General features: G+C 42.6%; 1 protein-coding gene across 1 annotated transcript; it reads left to right on the top strand.

Moving 5' to 3' along the window:
• Positions 675-21957, top strand: PPEF2 (protein phosphatase with EF-hand domain 2). Its single transcript, XM_021394222.1, has 16 exons — positions 675-5994; positions 8602-8729; positions 9535-9592; positions 10696-10871; positions 11940-12054; positions 12451-12497; positions 12936-13102; positions 13187-13223; positions 13315-13464; positions 14238-14573; positions 15926-16111; positions 16781-16923; positions 17660-17766; positions 18997-19160; positions 19730-19817; positions 20372-21957. Exons 1-16 carry the CDS (start codon positions 5934-5936, stop codon positions 20548-20550), a joined length of 2142 nt encoding a protein of 713 aa, XP_021249897.1. The 5' UTR covers positions 675-5933; the 3' UTR covers positions 20551-21957.

Below are 22270 nucleotides of genomic sequence, written 5' to 3'. Positions count from 1 at the left end.
GGGATCGGTGAATTTTCTGCAAAAGTTGTCCACTTCTGTTCGTGCCTGTAAGATGTTCAGACATTGCTCAGGCTCGCCCACAGAGCAAATTATTGGGGAAAAAAAAAATTGAGCTTTAAACAGGAGGCTAGATTTGAAGAAATGCAGTTTTATTTATGTTCCCTTCATTCTTTTAAAATATTTTTTGGAAGTGCTGCATTGAGATTTTATCACTTTGTAGATGTCCAGGCATCTTGATTGCCAACAAAATGAAGCTTTGCTGATGCTATTTATTGATATCCTCCAATCAGAAAGATTTATGTAATTAGTTTAATTATATGCTAAAAAGATAAACGGTAGGTTTACAAACCAGATGATTTGACCTATGAAATGTTTTGAGCTCCTTTTTTGTAAGAAGTGAAATCTGATAAAGAATGCAGAGAGACAATGATGGCTATGTAAGAAAACATTAAATGTAGCACTGGTTATTTCTGGAGGGTTTGGATTTTTTGTGAGATCTGGCTGGTTTGTTCTTTAAAATTTAAAAAAAAAAAAAAAAAGGATCATTTGTAGTTAGTTGGAATTGCTCACTGCTCATCCTTGTCTGACACTTCAACTGGTTTGTGTGCTGGTTTTGTGTTGGTTTTTTTTTTTTATTTATTTTTTTTAGAGAATGGGAAGTAAAACAGCTTTTCTGCTTTCTCAAGCTCAGTTTTATTACAGAATTGATAAGTAATGAAAACTAAGTGACATTACTCTTGCTTCTTCTGTTCTTTTGTTTCTGCAGTCCAGACTCCCTAGCTATAAGGTCACAAAGACTTTTAGCTCAACATGGAGAACAGGTGAAATGTTTATTTCTTTTTCTTTGAGAAATTTGCACTTAACAGAAGGCATCTTGAAAGTGTGTAAGAGCTCATTCTTTAAGATGAGAGAGGCCAATGTACTGTCTTTCTCATTCCTAATCCTCTTTAGTAATCCTAATCCATTTCAGACCTGTAACCTTTCTTAAGCATCACATGAGAGAAGATTCTTAAGGCTGCTCAGAACAACTGTGCAGTAAGTAAATCGAAGGATCTGCACTCCCTGCAGAACAGCACATGTGTTTTATTGTGCAGCTCTTGAAGGCAATGGCAGTTTCTGCTGCATGCCTAAGGGAACATCTTACTTCATTATTTAGATCTCCAAGGAGGAGTTTATGAATCTGTAACCAAGTAAATCAGAAATTATTGATCACTTTGTTACTGAATGGTGATTATATAAGCAGGAGAAAAAAAAAAGTGGAGAGCAAGCTTCTTTTGTGTATATTTTAGTAAGTCCTTAAGATAGCTATTGGTGGCAAGGTAAGTTTTATTTTTCTTTTCTCTGTAACAGTGTTTTGTGTTCAGAAGTAGTCACTTGGCACCCGTAGTTTGAGGTGAAATGTCCTTTTTATATGTCAAGCTGTGTAAATCTATGGTTGGGACTTTCTAAGTTCTCTTTTTTGGCATTGCTGTAACTGTGCAGATGCAGAGTTCAGTGCATGTATAAAATAAACCAAGTTTCACCATCTTGTTTCCAGCTACAAGCAGTGCTGAGTGTGATGTACACGTGGGACGTGAGTATTTAATCTAGGAGGGAAAGGAAGGATCATCACTTTCTCTAGCGCTAGTGAGCGTTTTTATTCTTGTGGAAATTATTTGAATTTATTTCGTTGGTGGCTTCTAAGTGTCACGTTGTTGTTTTTCTACTAGTGGAACTTAAATTTTGTTTCACATCTCTCTTTCGCTGTTTCCTTCCTAGTAAACTTTCAGTGAGTGCATTTTGTTGTCTTATTGCCTTCCAGATTCTGTTCGTCTCTTCCCTAAGTTGTCTAAATGTCTGTAAAATGTGCAAGTGGGGACTCAGTTGTGCACGTGATATGGAAAATGTGTTGTCTTAGTCAGCAAATGTGTTGCTTTGATGTCAGCTCCATGTGCTGGAGCAGCCTATTGTTCCTTACCGGGAGGCATTTGATTCACAGGGGTGGAGCCCCAGATCCTGCACAGATCTGTAATCTGGACAAGTTCAGTAATGTTACAGTGCATAGAATTTGATTCAAAATGATGCCACTTGCTTTGGTTTTGAAATGATTAAATTAATACTTGCAGTAAACCCAGAAATTTACTTAGGCTTTTGCTGTTGCTGTTTTGGACTGGTAATTTGTTTGCATGTTTTGTTTGTTTGTGGGTTTTTTTTGTAGATTTTTCTTTAATTGAGACACATGGATTTATGCACGTTTTCCTTTATTAGCTTTTCTGTGTTATTAGATCATAAGGTAGTATTAAACAAGTCAGCAGCTTGTGTTGCAAAATCAAATATATTATCCCATGGCTTGGGAAATGCACGTGGTTTACAGCTGTTAGATGTTTCTCCTGCCTTTCCAGTGCTGACTCTGGTGAACAGGAAAAGGGCATCTCCTCTCAGTGTCTGATCTTCTGCTGAGGCACTGAGCTTTGCTGTTCTGTTAGTTGTCTATATCCACGTGGAGCTTTTCAGTCCATGCATTTTTTGGTGTTTTAGTTCTGTCCTTGTGTAAGTGCATACATGAGGGCTCATCACCTGCTTTACTTAGCATATGTTTGGTAGAGGATGCTCTATGCAGCACTGCATCCCAGGGGAGAGTCACAAGCTGAAGCCATATGAATGTATTGCAGCTTCTCAAAACAAGTGCAGAAAGCCTGTTTCAGAAGACTCCTGAGTGCGCCAGAGAAAATCTCAGCATCTCTGCAGGAGGGGAACAATGGGAAGAACAAGACAAGGAATAGGGAGCCAGCTGTTTCACATATGCATCATTTTATCTCAAATATATATGCAGCCTATATTTGAGGCAGTGCCACTGTTATTGGTTCTTTCAGGCTGCATTTTATGGGCTACCTTTTCTTTGAAACAGGGTTTTAGGTATAGGAGGGGTATATATAACTGTGGGGTGGATTAGGAAGGATCAGAGGTGCTGAGTAGTTGGGTTGGCTCCATTTCTTCCTTACTCTTCCTACCCTTGAAGCAGGTTTCATTCCTTTGGATTCTTTGATTTCTTGCTTTGCACTCCTTTGCTCAGGCTGGGGCACTCAGAAGAATCTGAAGCAACAAAGTTAAAGTTGCTGGCTCCAGGAATGGCTTGAGAGAGACCTTTTAAATAAATAAGAGAAGTAGGTAGGAGAACTCTGCAGGTGCTCCTAACACTCGATCATCCCTCCATTTGGATGGCCGGAACTCATCCTTAAAGTACGGCTGTGCAAATAGCAAATGGTTGAGTTGGTTGTCTTGTTTCGCTGGAAGCAGGGAAAAGAGTTTTATTTTGTGTCTCCAAAAGTGATCTCATACCCAAGGTCATATTTTATCAGAACAAATAGGCAGTACCCCTGAACGTGTTGTAGGTGCCTATTTCTGTACTTGAGCGCTTACTTAAAATACATTCGTTTTTGTTTTTTTTTTTTAAACTGATCTGACAGTGTTCTAGCTCCTGAAAAAGGAATTTTTCTCATGCTGGTATTTTTAAAGGTATCTTTAAAGCATCCAGCTTCCTTTGAGTCTGGTAGCGTCAGGTTCCTGAGATGGAGCTTGGCACACAGCTTGTGTTGACCTGTGCTGCGGAGGAACAGCTGGCCACACTAGCTGTGTTTCAGGGCTTTTTCTTGGAACTGGCCTGAATCTGCTCCTGTGAACTAACTGCTCCCATTTAGTAGCCAGAGCATGTCCTCTGGTGTCATTTCATCTAAAAGGGACCTGTGCTGTGCTATTTCAGACCGCTCTGCCATGTATACCAGAATGCAGTGAGTGGAGATGGTTGGAGATGTCTGTTTCTAGCGCAAATCGTTCATACTGTTGTTTCTCTGGATAGCTCATAATTACTGAAATCTTCAGATATGTCTCTTTGCAAAGACACTTTTGTTTGAATATCCATATGGGAATTCTAAGTCTACATGTAGAAATTCTGTGCTTGAAAATCTGTTTTTCCTGAAATGGGATGTCTCATATAGGAGGTGACGAGTAAGAGCCTTAATTGCTAGAGCTTTGGATTTTTTTTGTGTGTGCAGTTGTCCTCTTAAGTAGTTAATAATCTGAAAAGCTGTCCGAGTAACTGCGTTATGGAACATAAATGCCATCAAGCACCAGATGTATTTGGGCATAATTTGCAGTGATTTCAGGCCATTTATGGCACTGATAATAAATAATGGTGTTAGAGTAGAAGTAGAGTGAGTGGTATTTTGTTAGGAACATTGTAAAGTATTCTCCTGTTGCATCATCTGTACAGCGTGAAGATGGCGTTGTGCAGTTCAGCATTTTGGGCAGGACAGAGAACTTAAGCACTTTATCCATCTAGAAACTTTCTGTGCTGACATTTAGTTCAGTATGGATCGTTTCCCTGAGCAAAGAGTGCACGCATACCTTACACAACACCGGATGTGTTCCTTCAATTAGCGTTTCTGCCGATCTGTAGCTATTTTGAGAGGAAAGATGTGGGCTAGGTAGAAAGAGAATGACGTAGGCAAAAGGGCTGCTGGAAGTAAGAAAAGGAGAAGGGATTTTCCCTCCGCTAGTGGGAAGAAGTGCCTCTGCAGTCCCACTGCTCTGACCCTTCAGAAGCCTTTGAGATGTGGTCTCCTGCTAGCACCAGACCTAGCGTTGATATAGGTGATTTTTTCCTTCCTTTCCTTTCTTAGCATTCTCCCCATATATCCAGTTCTGGGTCAAAAAAAAAACCCAAAAATACAGCAAACAAGTAAACAAAAACAACAAACTCAGAAACTTTAAAATCTTTTGTGATATAGCGTGGAACTACTGTAGCAGTACTACATGGAGTTTTATTTTTCCTACTCCCCCCCACCCCCTCCCAGAGGAAATGTCTGACAGTGGAAGGCACTCTGATTGTCCTCAGAGTGAGAGGTTTCCGAATTTTGGCCTATTCTTGAAATGGGATCCTTTTGCTCTGAACAGAGCAAGCAGTGAGGTTAACACAAATCTGGCTGTCCTGTCCCTTGATGCTGGCCAGGATCTGAGTAGCTGATGGTATCATACGCCCCCGCACTCAAGCAGCTCCATGAGGTGAAGAAAAGCAGTGTTTATTTAACAAAGCTGATTATTTTCTTATGATAGCTAATTGTTACTTTATTAGACTTATCTCCCCTCATGCTGTGGAACTGCAAATAGATTTAAATACCATATGTGCGTTCGTCCCTCATAATGAAAGTTATTCTTCATAGATGGATTTATGCATGAATATTTGCAGATACTTAAGTGTTGCTGAATCAATTTAATTACCTTGATGCTTCAATATCAAAAAACTTAACTTTTTTTCTATGCGCTATACAAATGCCTCCAATATGCAATCATGGAGTATTTTAGCACTTTTTGCTTTATCCAGGTGCTTTAGCTGCGCATGAGTGAGGGAAGAGGTAGCATTAGGATTTGGAGCTGATGTCTGTTCTCAGAGCTCAATCGTGCTTATTTTCTGGTAGCATTTGAAATGAAGGATCGCATCAAAGACAGCCATATCGCTAAGAGTTTAGGAGCCTAACATTAAGCATGTGGAGCATTGTGTGAAGACACAAATGCCTGAGTTATACACCTACTGAACGATTACAGTAACTAGATATGTAATCTCTGATATTTTTATGTAATTGGGAAAGGTGCCGGAATTATTCCTATTCATACAGCTGACTTGAAATTTGAAACAGTAAGACAGGAATCCTCCTGTCAGATGGTCTAAAAGACAACAAAGTAGCTGGAAATACCTATTAGCAGAAAAGGTACTTCTGCACAAGACAGGACATACACTTGTTGATCTTAATAAGTGTTCATATATTTAATTATAGACTCAGCACTGAGGGACATGTTGCAGCAGTTTGGATTCTGATCAAATGCTTTCCTGCATCTCTCGTGTGGTTTTGGTGATACTGGGCCAGTCTGTTGCATTCTAGGAGTACCAGCTGGAAAACATGGGATCTGGTAGTTCTGTAAATGCCAACTACAAGTACTCTCTACAGAAGTCTGAAAATGGTGAGTGATTCTTTGAAATGTAACCTTTTCCTGTCTGCTGCTGCACCTGCTGCTGGAAGGTTGTGGTGAATGTGTTTCTTTTCCAGATTACTAATTTTTCTTGATAGTACTGAGGGGAGGTTATGTCTTTCAGACATGTCCTATGATGAGGAATTTCAGATGTCATGCGGAAGACCCATACTAGGCTTGAGAAAATACCAGCTGTTCAGATAATCAATCCAAATCTGACCAGAAGGGAAGCAGCAAAAAGCAGTCCTGTTGGAACTAACATCAGACAAACTAATCAATTTCTGGCTAATGTGAGTGTTGTAACCTCACATGCTGTCAGGGTGATAGATGATAGCACGCTGCTGCTTCTGGTGGACCTCCTGTTTAAAGACTGTGTTAGGGTAGCAGGACTTAGAAAGCAGAAACATTAGCTCTAGCTATCTGCCTGTATTTCTGCAGTGTCTTCTAAAGAAATCATACTCTGCTGGCACTTTCCATGCAGGAGACTTGGCAAGATAATTTTTGGGGCACAGTTGCTTTGGTTATAAATGGTTTCAGAGAAAGAAGACAGTATTTGTTGACAGCTGATTTGCGAACTATAGTGCTAGCATAAACAGGCATAGCTGAGTTCAAGTGCTGCCACTTTGTCAATGCTTTTCAGCTTCCGTGATGAGGTGAGATTCAGTTTACTGCTTGGATTCTCATAAAATAGATTTTAATATTTCAAAGGATCTGGTTTTCATTTATACATGTGGAGTCATAACTACCAGTTTCTGCTTGGGATACACTTGAAGTATGCCTGACTCTTGCTGCAGTACTCGGATGTTGTATCCCATGTTAGGGGAATGCAACGTATTTAGAAGTTATTTATTTTAGAGAGTGATTGTGACTATGGTTCTGGCTGCGTGCGAGCCACATTGCTGTAGAGAAGGTAAGGCAGCTAGTGTGGAGGCTGTTGTAAAGGAGGCTTGAAAAGGTAGCATTAGATGAACACAAACTGCAGAAAAAACAGTCAGCCTTTTTTCATTTGCTCACAGCCCAGCAGATTGGAAGGCACTTTTTCTGCCCAAAGACTAACACAAGTTATTCTTGAATTAAGGCTAACCAAATCTTACTTCCTCGTCCGTGCCTACACTGTGACTCAGTTCCTCGTCTGTACAACTGCAACAGCTCTTCCCTTGCTGTGTTTTGCAATTCCTAGTGGTTTTACAGTAGCATAAATTAGAAGGATTCTTATATTCAATACGTAAGCCATCAGAATATCTTCAGGTAAAGGTCAAGTAATGTTTCATGCTGAAGTACATAGGAGGTTTACATAATTAATACGAGACAATTAATTGAATGTGTTGTCTGTGTCTCTTGCCAGAACTTAGCAGCCTTTGGGGCAAGGGTGAGAGGTTTCAGTCAAGGTTTTCCACTCCATGCACCCCATTGCTGTTCCTGCTCTGGTGAACACAGCTCTCACAGACCACATGCCAAGGGAATACAAGCTTCTGCAGCAGGCTAACTGTAGTCTCCATTTGATAATGGGGCCAGTCTCTAGGCAGAGCAGTTGTCCCTCCCCTAGCTGAAGCTGATACAAAGAAGCTCTGTTAGGAAATGCTTTAAATGCAGGGCTCTAGATGTGAACAAAATGGAACAGCGCCTGATAAAAACAGATGCTAAGTAGTAAAAGGCGATGTAAGTAACCAGGCAGCCCAAATGGTGATGAGATCAGCTAAGGTGGATTAAGTGTTCCTACAGATACATAATGTTCTGCTGCAGAACTCAAAGTAAATGGAAATTTTAACAATATACTTTATTTAAAGCACACAGCCCATCTGATCTCTTAATGAAAATTGCTGGAATTGGAGAAATGCAGAGGAATTATGTTTTAAACACCAGGTCATGTGACCATCATTTGGAGGGAAGAGCCTGGTGCCAGTGCTGGCTGTGGACTGAACCATGACCAGAGACCTGGAAACTCCTGGCCTTTCATTCATTCTGTGTCGTTAAGCAGATGAAGAGCTAGTTTTCTCCTTTCTCTTTATTTTACTCCAAGATAATGAAACATTTACGCTAACACAGATCAGTTCTGAAGTTTGACCAAAACTGTAGAAGCTAAGGTATTTATTTGGCTTAGAGGAAGGGAGGTAAAACCTATAGTTTTAAGGCTCTGGAAAGGGACTCTGTGTCTTGTTTTGTTCTCCAACATTTTGTGTGGCCTCAGTCAAATGTCTGGTTTACTGAAGCCCACATATGTATGCTGTAAGGGGGACGTGAAAATGATGACAGTAGATAGAAAGAGATTAAGCTGTCTATTGATGCTGAAGAATGTATTTAGACGTGCAGGCAGCAGTAAATTGTTAACATTGGTGCTGAAGAACTGGCAGTGATGGTTAGAAGCACTTCAGAGGTCTCTGTTTGGGCAGGTTGAGATCACCTCTTGAAACAGAGCGAAAAGATGTGGGTGTTCTGTTATACTTAATGTTTAGGCATCAGAAAACTTTTTCTGAAAACTTGCTCCCAGAAGAGAAAGGTCCCTCTTCAGTAGTGAGGGTCAGGAAAGGAGCATAGCAGGGTATCTCAGCTGGTGCAGCCACTGAAGCTCAGCAGGTTGGTTCTGCTTTTGTTCCCTAGCTTTCAAGGCAGCTGTTCTGATCCAAAGATGGTATCGGCGCTATGTTGCTCGCCTGGAAATGCGCCGACGATGCACTTGGAGAATCTTTCAATCCATTGAGTACGCCTGTGAGCAGGATCAGATCAAGGTAAGATGCCAAGGAAAGGAGGATGGAGCAGTCTAGGGAGGAAACATCATGTATTAAGGAAGATGTGAAATTCTTGACACATGAAGATTACTCAACTTTGTATTAAATTTAGAGGGGGTTGTTATTGTGGGTATGGAGTTTTATTTGTTTGGTTTTTGGGTTTTATTTAGTGAACTCTGTCTCCTAGGGAGCTTATTCTCTCTTTCCTCTTAGAGAACGTTCCTGGGCTGCCATTATTAGTCATTCTGGTAGGCAGAGCCTCTTCTCTGAATTCTCAGCCAAGCAGGTGCTGGTTGTGCCATGTGTTTCTGGCTACTGGCTGCTAGCCCTGCAAGTGCTTCAGTGGGCCAAGGGCTGAGTTTCCTGCCTCTTTTTTTACTTAAAAGATTTCCTGCCTGGTTGTGTGATATAACCCTATGGAATGAATCTTGAAACAAACCCATAAGGAGCATTTAACATCATAAACGCTTTCCTGAGTCTGAACACAAGAGGCAATCCTCATTTGATTGCTTTAATTCTACTTAATATTCTCTTCTATAGCTGCCTTTCTGACAAGGAGGGAGAGGGCTTAGGGGTATTCTTCCATGTGTATGGCTGAAGGGAAAGCTACTACTTTTACTTTGTTACAGGAAAAACAGTACAAAATAGGTATAGCTTGATTTATTGTACTTGCAAGACAACATGAGAAGGGCAAGGATGATATTCTCAGAAAGAAGATGATGTTAACTTGCCACTCTGCAGAATTTCCAGTGAGCGCTGGGGATATTCCAGAGTGAGTGATGATGGGCTTTCTCTCTTCTTGCAGCTTCACAACTTCTTCAGTTACCTCATGGACAACTTCACACCAAGCAGCAGTAAAGAAAGTAAGTTTGTATATGCTTTTTGGAGATGGGGCAGCAGCAGCTCAGAAGGCTGCACCCTGTATTTGTTGTCCAGTGCTGGCCCTTCAGGATAGCAAGGGGAGGGCAAGGCACCAGAAAACTGCATAGAGAGCTAATTACATGGAAGCTGTCAGAGCTGTGCAAGGGATATGGGGCAATTCCTACTCCTTAGGAGCTGGCAGGGGCAATAAAACCTCAGTATGTTTTCTAAGAACAGTATTAGAAATCTGCCCTTTTTAAAGTGATCCCTGGTAGCCAGCGCTCTGCAAAATCCATTTCTGAAGGTACGAGAATCTATATCTAGGGAACTGTGCTCCAGAGTATCTATGTTACTTGTCTTTAGTCTCTCATGTGTAATTGTCTGGGGAAAGAAGTGCTGTTGTAGCCAATCCAGTAACTTTCTGAATCTGCAGTGAGCATTATATCCTAGTGCTGGGAACTTGCTAATGAACTGAGGACTGAAATCTGATGGTGACGTGTCAGAATTAACTATTCACATTGCTGGCCATAACCTGCTGAAGTGCTCATTCCTTCCTTTCAATCTGGCACCCTTTTTTCTCATAGCAACCCAATATATTTTAAAGCAAAGCCCTGTCAAGGAAGAAACATTTTTTCAGTGTCTATACAAAATAGCACAATTGTTGCTTGAGGTGGGCTGTGACGTCTTACGGCAATGCAAAAAAACCACACATATTTATACAAATTTGGGCAATACTGAGTATGTGAGTGGGTGCAGGCTTAGAAAAAAGCAGTATGACATATGAAACAGTTCCTCATTATACAGTTGTGCTTGTCATTGAAAATAACATTTCACTTAACCATGGCAACCAGTACCCACACTTTTGTAGAAACTGGTGCAGCTGCCAGCACTGTTTGACGCATAGCACACTGACTGAATCTAGCAGCCTCTTCCTCACTCCAAATTCTGTATTGGTGTCAGACCAGGAGCTCGCCTCTGCTGCTGCTCTAGCCTGAGCAACAGTTTGTCTTTATCAAAATACAAGAAAGGTGTATTGAGTCAAATTAACCTTTCCTCGTCTCTTTCTTTTTAAATAAACAATCAAACCAACCAATCTGCCATCCAGGGGATTTTATCAGTCGCATGTTCTTAAGTGGAGAAAGCTTCAAAGAGGCAGAGCTGGAGAAGTACTGCGACTACGAATCCCTGGAGGTGCCAGACTCCTACACTGGACCCCATCTCTCTTTCCCACTCCTTCCTGACCATGCGACTGCCTTGCTGGAAGCTTTCAAACAAAAACAAGTAAGGATGCCAAAAGGAACCACGTTTTCCCCTTCTGCATACAGAGGTGTGGGACAGGTGTTTTGTGTTCGGACTTAACAGCAGCTAAGCTAATTTGAATATGAGCAGCTGGCAGGCTGTTAAGCCAAGGGGGTAGAAATGATCTGTAGGTATTTTACAGTGCAAACTTCTTTCATTTCAGAAAATGCAGTTCTAACAAACTGCAAAATCTTTGTAGGTATGTGCCAGTATTAACCTTTAGCTTCATTTTAAAGGAAAAAAAAACCCACAGTAGTCCATGTTGGAACATTTTCTCTCTCTTTTTTTTTTTTGTTGTTGTTGCAATGCCTGTATTTGTAAAAATGTATAGGATGGCCCAAGTGGAAAGAATTGATAAAAATTGTTTTTGCCATGCATATATGATTCATGGGAAAAATATACTTGAAAAGGGGGGGGGGGGGAGGGGAGGAACGAAGGTCTAAAACTGTGGGTTTGTTTGTTTTTTTGACCAAGAAGTCCATTTCCAATTCTGCAATCCTAACAAGAGAAATCCTTGTATAATTGCAGTGTTCTCCTTACATCCCTCAGTCAATATGCTGGACAGCAAAATGAGTCAAAGCCTCCCTTACCCAAACAAAACAAGACTTTTAAAACAAACTCTCTGGAGCCTGTTAAATGCTTTTTCAGTGGCCTCAGGCAAACATACTTGTGCAGATCACCTGGCAGCTTAAAACTTGACTTAATGTGGAGAAAGCAAAGAAAAACGCAGAAGAAAGCAGCTTCTTACCTGCGATACTGGTCTGGAATTTCTGCTGCTCCAGGGGATGGTGCTGCCTAGTGGATAGCATCAACTGCAGGGTGTGAGGGCTTTTGGGTGGTGTTGCCACCTTTGCTGATGCCAAGGTGGAGCTGCTTTTGCCTGGTATTTGTGTTGTCTTGTTTGCAAGCTGTGACTGCTGTCACAGTGAAAGTTGTGTGAGTCTTCCATCCAGGCTATGGCAGAGGGCCCTTGCGGGCTTTGTAGACAGCTGTGTTGGTGCTTGGAAGTCACTGATTTCCTGCTTTAATTCCTTCGCTTTCTCCTAGTAGCAGCTCCATGCTCGTTATGTCTTAAACCTTCTACATGAGACCAGGAAGCACCTCAAGCAATTGCCAAACATCAGTCATGTCTCCACTTGCTATAGTGAGGAGGTCACCGTGTGTGGTACGTCTGAGTGGGAAAGCACTGCACAGTCCTTGGGGGAGAATTCTTAGGTGGAAGGGATGGAAAACATATGAATTGGTACTATATGACTATAGAACGTAAATGCAGTCTGCATGTAAAATGTTTGTTGTGTTGAGAGGCAGCTGGGGCATTCTCTGAACTATCTGGGTTTACCCTAGCACGCTGTATTTGATCTGTAGGCAGCAAGTCTCTGTTATGGCCTGGTTTCAGCTTGGATTGGAACAGGAACCTTGAACTTTATGCCAAACCTTGAACTTCCTATAGTATTTTAGTGGTCATTAATTTATAGAGGGGATACTTCATAGGAAGTTAGTTATTCGTATATTTTTTGGTTAAAGGTAAACACACTGTGACTTGTCTTTTTGTGCCTGTTAGGAGACTTGCATGGCCAGCTGGATGACTTGTTCCTCATATTTTATAAGGTAAGCACCTTGTTTGGTGAGGAAGAGGCTGGCCAGACACTGTGAGAGGTATCACATGGGTCATACTGAGAAGCATTTGCAAATTGGGCCCTTAAAGTGTAATTCTCCAGGTCAATTTAAATGGCTTTACAAAACTGAAGCTTATTCCCTCACTGACTTTTAAATCTGTGAGAACTGTTGAGTTATACACATACATTTGGGAAGTGCCAGTGAACATTTTTTTTTTTAAGTCCTAATACCAATGGCACCGCCTTCTGACTCCGTGTTTTCACTTTTCAGTGCATTTGCCACTGGAAGCCTAGAGGATAAAAATAAGTTAGGATCTATTCTATAAGGTTACTTGGGGTAGGAGTGAGAGGGTGTGCAGCTGGTGGGAAGATATATGAAGGTCATGGGGAAACCTCTCTCGTAACATAATACCTCTCCTTACTTTTACAGAATGGCCTTCCTTCCCCTTCTAAGTCCTACGTGTTCAACGGGGACTTTGTAGATAGGGGCAAACAGTCCCTTGAGATCCTCATCATCCTCTTCACCTTCCTCTTGATATATCCAAAAGAAGTTCATCTCAATCGTGGGAACCATGAAGACCACATGGTCAACTTACGGTATGGATTCCTTGTAGGGCTGATGACAATGTCAAGGGTGTCACTGCAAAATCTTACTCAACTTCCTTTCTCCTGTTCCTTTAGGTATGGTTTCACCAAGGAAGTCATGCAGAAATACAAGGTAGGCACGTGTTCATGTCTTCTGCAGTACATGAGATGTGGACTTTGAAGTCCCGATGCTTCATCTTTTCCTTTCTGCCCTGTCCTCCTAGTTGCATGGGAAGAAAATCCTGAAGATGATTCAGAATGTATTCTGCTGGCTACCCCTGGGCACCCTGATTGATCAGAAGGTCCTTGTTATACACGGGGGCATCTCTGATACCACTGACCTGGACATGCTTGAGAAAATTCAAAGGAACAAAGTAGGTTTTATTTCCTAGATGCTGTATGAGAAATCTGTGCTGCTGATTTGTGGTTGGAGAGCTTACACTGAATGTCAGCTTGGTTGTTGACAAGAGAAACGTAAAGGATGGTCTTCGTAGTCAAAAAGTGTGTTTGGGTACAGTCTTGGAGGACATGGCTTTCTGTAGTGTGTGTGTGTAGAGATGTGAAGGGAAGAAGCGTTACTGATTTCTCGAAGCTGAGAGTATTGTAGACAGGTAAATGCTGGACAATTACATAGTTATATGGATGTGCTGGTGTTGACAGTAATAACACAGCAATGACAGGATTTTGTCATCCCATGGTTCATTAACCTTTTTTTTTTTTTTGAACACTAGATTTCCAGAAGGATTGTGAGAAGTCATTTAATTTACCTGTATCATACATGCTAGTTGAGAAAATACTACTTCCTACTTACATTAGTCTTTCCCTCATTCTGCTGCCTTGTTCCAAGTGCTGATTAACTCCATGCAGTCCATCTTTTGTGAAATGTCTGAGCAGCATAAAGTCAATGAAGAAGAGATGAATCTGTATTCAGGCTGAGTTTGTGGCCCCAGCTGTAAACCAAGAATGGTACATCTGAGCAAGTGGCACTAGTAGCCTCCTACAATTAATCTCCATTTCATAGCAGCAAAACTAATTGAGGCTTAGTGGCCTGGGTCACTTGAGAGATTGCTAATTGAAGGTGTTAGAGCTAGAGATCCGGCTTTCCAAGACATTTGACTAACTGTACTTTCTCTCTCGCCTCTTTCAGTTTATTTCTGTATTGAGAGGGAAGAAAAGAAAAGAGTCAAACAGAAATGTGGAAATAAAGGAGATAAATGGGGAGAACCAAGCAGAGCCTGATCCAGCAGGGAACGAGACAACGCCCAGCTTACCATCACAGCCCCGACCAGCCCAGGCTCCCAGCATGGCCAACAGGCTGGAGTTCTCCAGGTGGGTCCGGCAGACAGTGCAGGAGCAAATCGAGTGGTGCCGCAAGTTGGTGGACATCAGTGATTCAGAGGAGGAGGAGCTCACTTGCTCCAGTTTGGTCTCCTTAACAGATTTGGATGGGCCGTGCTGGACTCGCCAAGAGGAGTGGAAGCAGGTGAGTGGTATAAGCTCTGCTTTTGGTGCCTTCCGCAGCTTTGTTCTCTGTTCCTTCGAGGAATCTTGCTATGAAACATGTGGGTCAGTGCACAGACCTCTTTGCAAAGACATTTTTGCTGCTTTGCAAAGTGGAGTTAAGGAGCAAGTCAGTGCTGAAGTGCCATCAGAGGAGCTAATGGATTTTCTGCTGTTTTTTGACCAGCTGCTCTGTTCTCTGCTCCCTGGGCACATTTTGGTAGATTGTTGTGCTATGTCCAGCCCAACCTATGGCACGAATCACTAGCAAGTGAAGAGCTGTGCATGAGACATCTGTAGAAGAATGCAGGCTGCGTGACTGGTGCTAGCTGCTGTTCTGCCATTGCCTTTCTCCTAGCCTTGCACATCAGCCTCTTCACTGGGTTTTTGGCTTTCCAGGCTCTGTTCCAGCATTTTTCCCCAGCATAGGACTGTCCTGTTGTTCAAATCAAACTGTTCAGGCACAGACTGGGGTGACAGGTTTTTGTGATTCCCTGCAGGGCAGATAAATAATAGGCAAGACTGATCATAGAGCTCAATGCTTATATCACTTGCAGTGTGTGCATGAGATATTTGAGGTCAGCGCTGTAGCTAATGAGTGAGCATGTCGTTTCTGACAAGGGAGTTGTGATCTTGTATACTAAGAACAGACTGATTCTCTGGTTTTATCCAAACAGTACAGTGAGTAGATTGCTCTCAGATCCTGGGAACTTGATTTCCACTTTGTGTTGGACCAGTCTGTTTGGGAGACTCTTCTGTGTGCTGTGAAACCATTGTCCCTCACCACACATCGCATATGACATCCTGGCATTACACACCTTATCAACGTAAAGCTGTATATTGAGGTCAGGGTTAAAGAGATTAAACTTTAATCCACATAGTGGTTACTGAGTCAGCACTTACAGTAGCGGATGCTGCTGAACATCCAGACTGGTGTGCAAAGGAGTTTAGTACTAAGCCTGCTCTTGGTCTGTGGATCTGCTGGGTGTACTTGCCCTGGGACATGTTTTGAGCTGCAGAAGACAGAAAAGGCTCTTTGAAATCCAGCAAGAGCAAAGGGAAAGCTTGTATCAGGCCTCATTCCTGGACACCTCTCTTCCTCAGGCACTTTGGGTGTGGCTGTAGCTCTGGGGCTAACAGTATTGTCACTTGTGTGACGGCTCAGGGCTGTGACAGTCCTGCAGAGCAATATGGAGGTTCAGCTGTGATTCAGGAAACATGTCTGCACTATGGTAGCAGCACCAGTCCCAGCAGGGATGCAGAGATGGTGCTGTTATCTGCTTAGTAAATGTCAATGGGTACACATAATTCAGGGAACTGTTCTGATTGTTTCAGATTTTAGACATTCTCTGGAGTGACCCCATGCCTCAGGAAGGATGCAGAGAAAATACAGTGCGAGGTGGTGGCTGCTACTTTGGGCCTGACGTGACAGGGAAGATCCTTGAGAAGTACAACCTGCAGTTCCTCATCCGCTCCCATGAGTGCAAGCAAGAGGGCTATGAGTTCTGTCACAACCGGAAGGTTGGTGAGGAGGTGGTGGAAGGACGCTTGGCTTTCCATCCTGCCACCGTAGAGTGTTTGAAGAGGCGTGTCTCTGCTCTTTATATTTCTTTCAGTGTATGTTTGTAGTAGGCTTTTTTTTAGGTATATATAAAATTATTGAGCAGCCATATCAGGAGTTACTGAAATATACTCCCAGCTGAGTACTTAGGTTGGGGTAGTCTGAGCCAGCTTCTCTGTCGGGGAGCACTGTTATGCAGGCAAAGCACATTCCTGTGCTGTAAGTGAGAAAAGACTTGAATTCATTTGTGCAATTGCGTGCACTTAAAACAGCTGTTTCTGAAGATTAAATACCAAACAGGTGTTAATAAGCTGCTGCTGTAAAGTTTTGCTCTCAGAAATCTCAGGGTGACTTCAGTGGCCTCGGCTGAGGCACTATGCGCACTGCAGTGGAGGGTGGAAATTTGCTGGGAGAGTGCAGAGAAACCGCAGAAGCCCAGTATGTGGCCAGGTTGATGCTTGGCTGGTACCACCCCTGAGGAACTCTCACCTCACTCTTTGCTTTCCATGTGATACATGTTTCTTTCATCATCTGTTGACTTCAGACGGGATCACTGCATTGTTTTCATGATGATACCTATATATGCATAATAGAGGATGTACAGTCTGACTGTAAATATCTTTCTTTAGGTACTGACCATATTTTCAGCCTCAAACTATTATGAGATTGGCAGCAACAGGGGAGCTTATGTGAAGCTGGGGCCAGACTTGGTCCCCCATTTTGTTCAGTACCAAGCAAACAAGACAGCCCACACCCTCACCATGACCCAAAGGCAAGGCTTTTGTTGATGAGAATTCACTAAGTCAAAATTCCCAAAGGGAACACTTTGGGAGCTTTGAGAAAGTTTGGCTCCAAAGCTGAACTTTCATAACTTCATGTACTAAATCATAGCCCTAAGGGAGGGCTTGAGCTTAGTGTAGAAATTACCTAGGGATGTTCACAAGTGACAAGGAGAAAGCGATTGAGGGAGCATTACAAGGTCAAAATGGTTTTTTTTTGTTTTGTTTTTTTGTTTTGTTTTTTTTTGTTACTGGCTGCTGATTTTCCAGCTTTTCTTTCCAATGTCATGTTTTAACTTTTGACCCTTCCTGAAGTTCCTTTCCATTTTGTTACTTGACAAAATTGCACAGCTGCTAAAAGTGTATGTGACTGGCATGGTAGAGAACAACTGAAACAAAAATATGTAAACAAAAACAGGTGAACACCAACTGTGGAAGTTTGCTATGATGGGTTGTTTTTCCCTGGTCCTGAGCTAACTGCTGGCAATTTATATAGTCAAGGACAGTGGTTTCTGTGCTTTGGCAGGGATTCACTGCATCAGTTGTGAGAAATGCTGCTCTAGGTATGCAGTGCCTTGTCATGGGCGCTGCAGAGAAGCAGTAGCTGTGGAGGGTCGTTGTGTGAGGGTCTGGGCAATTCGTGGACAGGCTGGAGGACTGGGATGTGCAGCTTCCTTTGCGCTTCATAGCACATCCTTAAGATGCTTTTCTCTTTTCTGCATCCTTCAGAATCAGCAGAGTAGAGGAGTCAGCCTTTCGAGCCCTGCGGGAAAAGCTGTTTGCTCACACCTCTGCCCTCATCAGTGCATTCAAGGTGTACGATAAAGACAACACAGGTAAACCTGAGCCATGAGACACTGAGTTAATTCTCTGGGGGGATGGAGTGGAAGAGGATAAGTTGAGTGCATGTTTGCTTGGGAGACCCCTCACTGATAGCTGTCAGCAACTGTCACACGTAGGAGGCTCTCTTGCCTCAGTGTTGGTCCATTTGCTGTTATTCGGTCTCTTTTCTGTTTTAATGCCTTATTATAATGAAAGGGTGTGGGAGGAGAAGCAAGAGGTGATGAGCCTAATGTGTAGCAGTTCAAACTTGGTAGAGGGTGAACCCTTTGGAACAAGAGTACTGAGAAAGCACTGGAAAAAAATGACCTGGAACACATCTGTCACATGTCACTTGGCTGAGTGGTTTCTAAAACCTCTGCAATCCTGGAGCCTAAAATCTCTTGGAAGTGGAAAATGAGTGATGCCTTCTGTGCCAGCTACCTCTGTCAGAGTCTTAAGGAGAGAGCTGTGAGTTCATAATTGTCAGGCTGCTTTTGCACCAGCCAGGAGAGTTAACTGAGCTGAGGGGATCTGTCTGTACGTGTCTTGGAGGAAACAGGGACACGACAGTCAGCAGAACTTTGTGCAGGTATTCCTTCCCTGGCTGTCAAATTGTTCACAGAAGTTCAGTTTCTCTGTTAGAGCAGCTGCTAAAATGGGAGGTTTTCTATGTTCCTTGGTCACATCTACACTCATGTAGATGTGCAGGCCACAAGCTGCAGGGAAAGACTTGGATGCAGGCCGCAGCTTTGTAATGAAATACTCAAAGTTCACAGTGTTCAGAGGTTTGCAGCTCCACAGCCCTAATTTTTTTGCAGTAGTCAAAAGCTTGCCAAGGCTGGAGGGAGCAGAAAGTACTTGTACTGTGCAGTGGCTGCTGTAGGCAGATGTCTGTACAGCTGTGTAAGGCCTTTACATGTACTGAAGTGCTCACGGGTGCCATGGAGAAACGGAGCCGTTGCTGGCAGCAGTGCAGTAGGCTGGGTATGCATGCTGTTGTAGGTTTTTTGCTTTGGTGGCAGGGAGAGCATTAAATGCTTTTGCTGTGTTACTGCTCCATCACCCTACTAGCTAACAGGGCACCTTGAGAGTTTTCTTTAGTGCCAACTGTGTTGCAGCTTGGCATAACGGATCTTCTGGGGATGGCTTCTAGCCTGGCCCCATACAGCACCTGGGGTTGACAGTCTTTACGCGTTTTCAGCCACCGGTCTAGCGGTATCCATGGCTTTCCCTTTTCCTTACAGGAAAGATCACGCTGAGCAACTGGGCGACGGCGGTGGAGTCAGTCTTGCGCCTGGGATTGCCGTGGCGGATGCTGAGACCACAGCTGGTGCGCAGCACAGCAGATGGCATGCTGGAGTACAAGTCCTGGCTTGATGATTTGGCCATGGAGCAGCGGAGCCAAGAGGTAAGGGCTTGCCCCCTTCTGTCAAAGCAGAGCAGCTCACAAGATCTCAGCACATGGGGCCAAGTATGGCAGGAAAGGCTAGGAGAGTGGATGGTTCCTGTAAAACCATACTGAGGTCATCAAAGTGCTTGCATGAATTTGAGTATTCTAGAGATGCTTGTTCCATAGTAGAAATGGATGATACATATGAGATAAAAGCCTAGAGTTAGTTTTGGATGTGGGTTTTTGAATGGGAAAACGATATTCCATTCTCTGACTCACAGCTCTCCTGATTGCATCCAGCAGAAACAACTGCAGTGGTTAAAAGCTTGAGTCTCTTCCTCCTCTGCTGGCCTGGGAAAGCGGTCCATTTGGAAGTGACGAGTTGCTGATGTGCTGTAATTCACAGTAGCACAGAGGGCTGAGGCATCACAAAATTCATAACGTATCCACAACGCAAAGTGCATTGCTGGCCAACTCCCGAGAGCCGTAAATGTTTTTAATTATAGGAGATTTACAGCAAGTGCTCAGAGCAGTAATACAGAGCTATTGAAAAGAGTAGAAGGAGCCATGACTATGTTGTCTTTCAGCACATCCAGTCAAGCCTGCTGGAAGTTATCTATCGAAACAGATCCAACCTGGAGACCATATTCAGGATCATAGATAGAGATCATTCAGGTAAGGAGGTGTATGAAGTGTGTTGGTCACTGTGTTACATTCCATTCTACTTTTGGTCTTCCTTTAGTATCTATTAAGGCATTTTGATTTATAGGTATAGAGTATAGGGCATGTATCTTCTTCCTTCCTACATGAGGGTTACTGCCTCAAGAGCTTCTGTAACATCATTGCATGTTTCCACAAATGAGGCATTTCAAAGGAATTGTGCAGCTGAGGCAGGGAATTGAGATTTATTTTTTATGGTGGAGATCAGCAGAAAAAAATGGTTATGAGAGCAAGGATAGCAATGCAGTGTCCTTGGATTCTGAGTTACCTGCTCATGAGCAGTTGTCTCCACCAAATCACTTTGGGAAGCAGAACAGACAAGTCTTTCTCTTGTTCTCACTCAGTGTCTCTTTGCCACTTTTATTTCCTATTTTATCCATTGTTCTCCATGCTAGGAACTTTAGTTGCAGCATCCGAAAGTCAGTTCCTTCCTTTAGGGTAGCAGGCAGTGAATCTAAGCAGGTGCTGGCAGCCTTGTGCTGAGGTAGCTATGCCTTCCTGCCTCACAGGTCTCATCTCATTTGAGGAGTTCCACCAAACCTGGAAGCTATTCAGCTCCCACATGAACATTGAACTCACAGATGATGGCATCAATGACTTAGTTCGCAGCATTGATTTCAATAAAGATGGAAACATTGACTTCAACGAGTTCCTAGAAGCCTTCCGCCTTGTCAAACAGTCCCAGTAGTGAGAACCCAGGGTGGATCATCACATCCAATGCCTTGTCTGCCACACCAGAAGGACTGCTTCCTACCTAACTGCAGAGCATGCCCGCAGCCACAAAACAGGGAGAGGGAAAACAGGTTCCTGGTGCTCTTCATGGAAGACAGGGACTACCCAGCCAAAAGCTGTGATCCATTTTGGGAAGGTAATGGTAAAATATCAGATAAGCTGCACTTCTTCTATGACTGCATTTTAAAAGGGGCTTTGTTATAAATAGAAAACCCTGCTCAAAGGGAGATACAAGTTAATTTCTCTCGTCAGTGCACATCATGAAACCCTACCAGCCTATTCAAGTTGAGTAAAATTAAAGGTATTTCTTGGAGGCACTGCTTTTCTAAGTAGCAATTGCTAGAGCACAACCTTCTTTAATAATAAACATTTTTCTAGATGTCTTGTTCTGGGCTGTTCATCATGCCTTCTCTCTTTTTTCAGTTCTGCTAGTAACAGTGCTATTTCTGTGATAATATCTATTTGTCCCATTCTTTTGCTTCAGTAAGATGTAGCTACTAAAAATATGCAGTGGAGCAACACTTAGAAAAAATAAACTACCATCACCTCACATGTGCAAAACAGTCTCTCAAATCTGCTGAGGGTACCTTTTGCTACTGACTACAGCCCAACAAAAACAATGCTGCTGTATGCTTGAGGTCATTCATTTTTAAAGCATGATGCAACTGAAGCATAAAAAGCAGTGAGGGAATGTTTAAATTTTTAAAGTGCAAATAAAACAAACTCTTTCTCTCATACCTGCAGCAGAGTCATTCCAGCGGGGGTGCTATGGCCTTTGTAATCTACTTGTTGGTTAATGAACAAAATTCTGTCTGTAAGGTGAGTTCTAAATCTAAGTGCTTTATGCTGTACAACCTCCTCCTTTCAGTTATTTTCTGTGACATGAGGCAATGTGAGGACAGAAAAGGTGGTTCTCCAGTGCCTCTAGTACCACTTTCCAGTACTTAGTGGCAGGTAGGATCTAAGGGGCATGACCTTGTATTTTAGTCTGGGGACTGAAGCTGCTAAGGAGGGCTGTGGCATCACACTGAATAGCTTGTTCCATGCAGTGCCTAGAGGAAGTGAAATGCATTAACCAGGCCTTGCTGGAAGCTTCACAGCTTTACTGACATAGCTGAAAAGGAGGCAACATCATGCACAGTTATTACAAAGTCAAACTGAATTTATTATTCTCCAGAAATTCAAATTAAAAAAAAAAAGCAGAAGACAACATCTAGACACTTGGTTGTTAGCTGAGGGGCAGAAAAGCACTGTAAAATTCACGTATGTAAAAAGTCCAAAGGAAGGGCAGACCCTGGAAATGCCCCAGAAAACTACCAGTATTACAGAGACCAACATAGTTCAGACATTTCTGTAAAGATTTAGATTAGCTCTTTACGTAATGTTACTCAGCTGTTCTGACAAAAATATGGAAGCAGCTACACTTCCACAAACCAAGTCACAAGTGGAACAATTCCCTCAGCACCGCATTTCGAAGACAATTCTGCTGTAATTAAAGAAAAATGTACAATTGTACATATTGTTTTAAAATCAAACTGTATCTGAACAGATTCAGTTTTCCTTCTTTTTTTAAAGTGTATACAGCTTTACAAAATATGAACCTTCCAAAGGTCAAGTACAAAAGCTTAGAAGAGGCTTTGCAGATTCTGAAAAAAAAAAAAAAAAGCCAGTACACC

This window comes from Numida meleagris, chromosome 4 (genome assembly GCF_002078875.1).
Source record: "Numida meleagris isolate 19003 breed g44 Domestic line chromosome 4, NumMel1.0, whole genome shotgun sequence".
Taxonomy (NCBI): domain Eukaryota; kingdom Metazoa; phylum Chordata; class Aves; order Galliformes; family Numididae; genus Numida; species Numida meleagris.
Note: the sequence above shows the minus strand (reverse complement) of the source record. Positions and strands in the feature narration are given on the sequence as shown.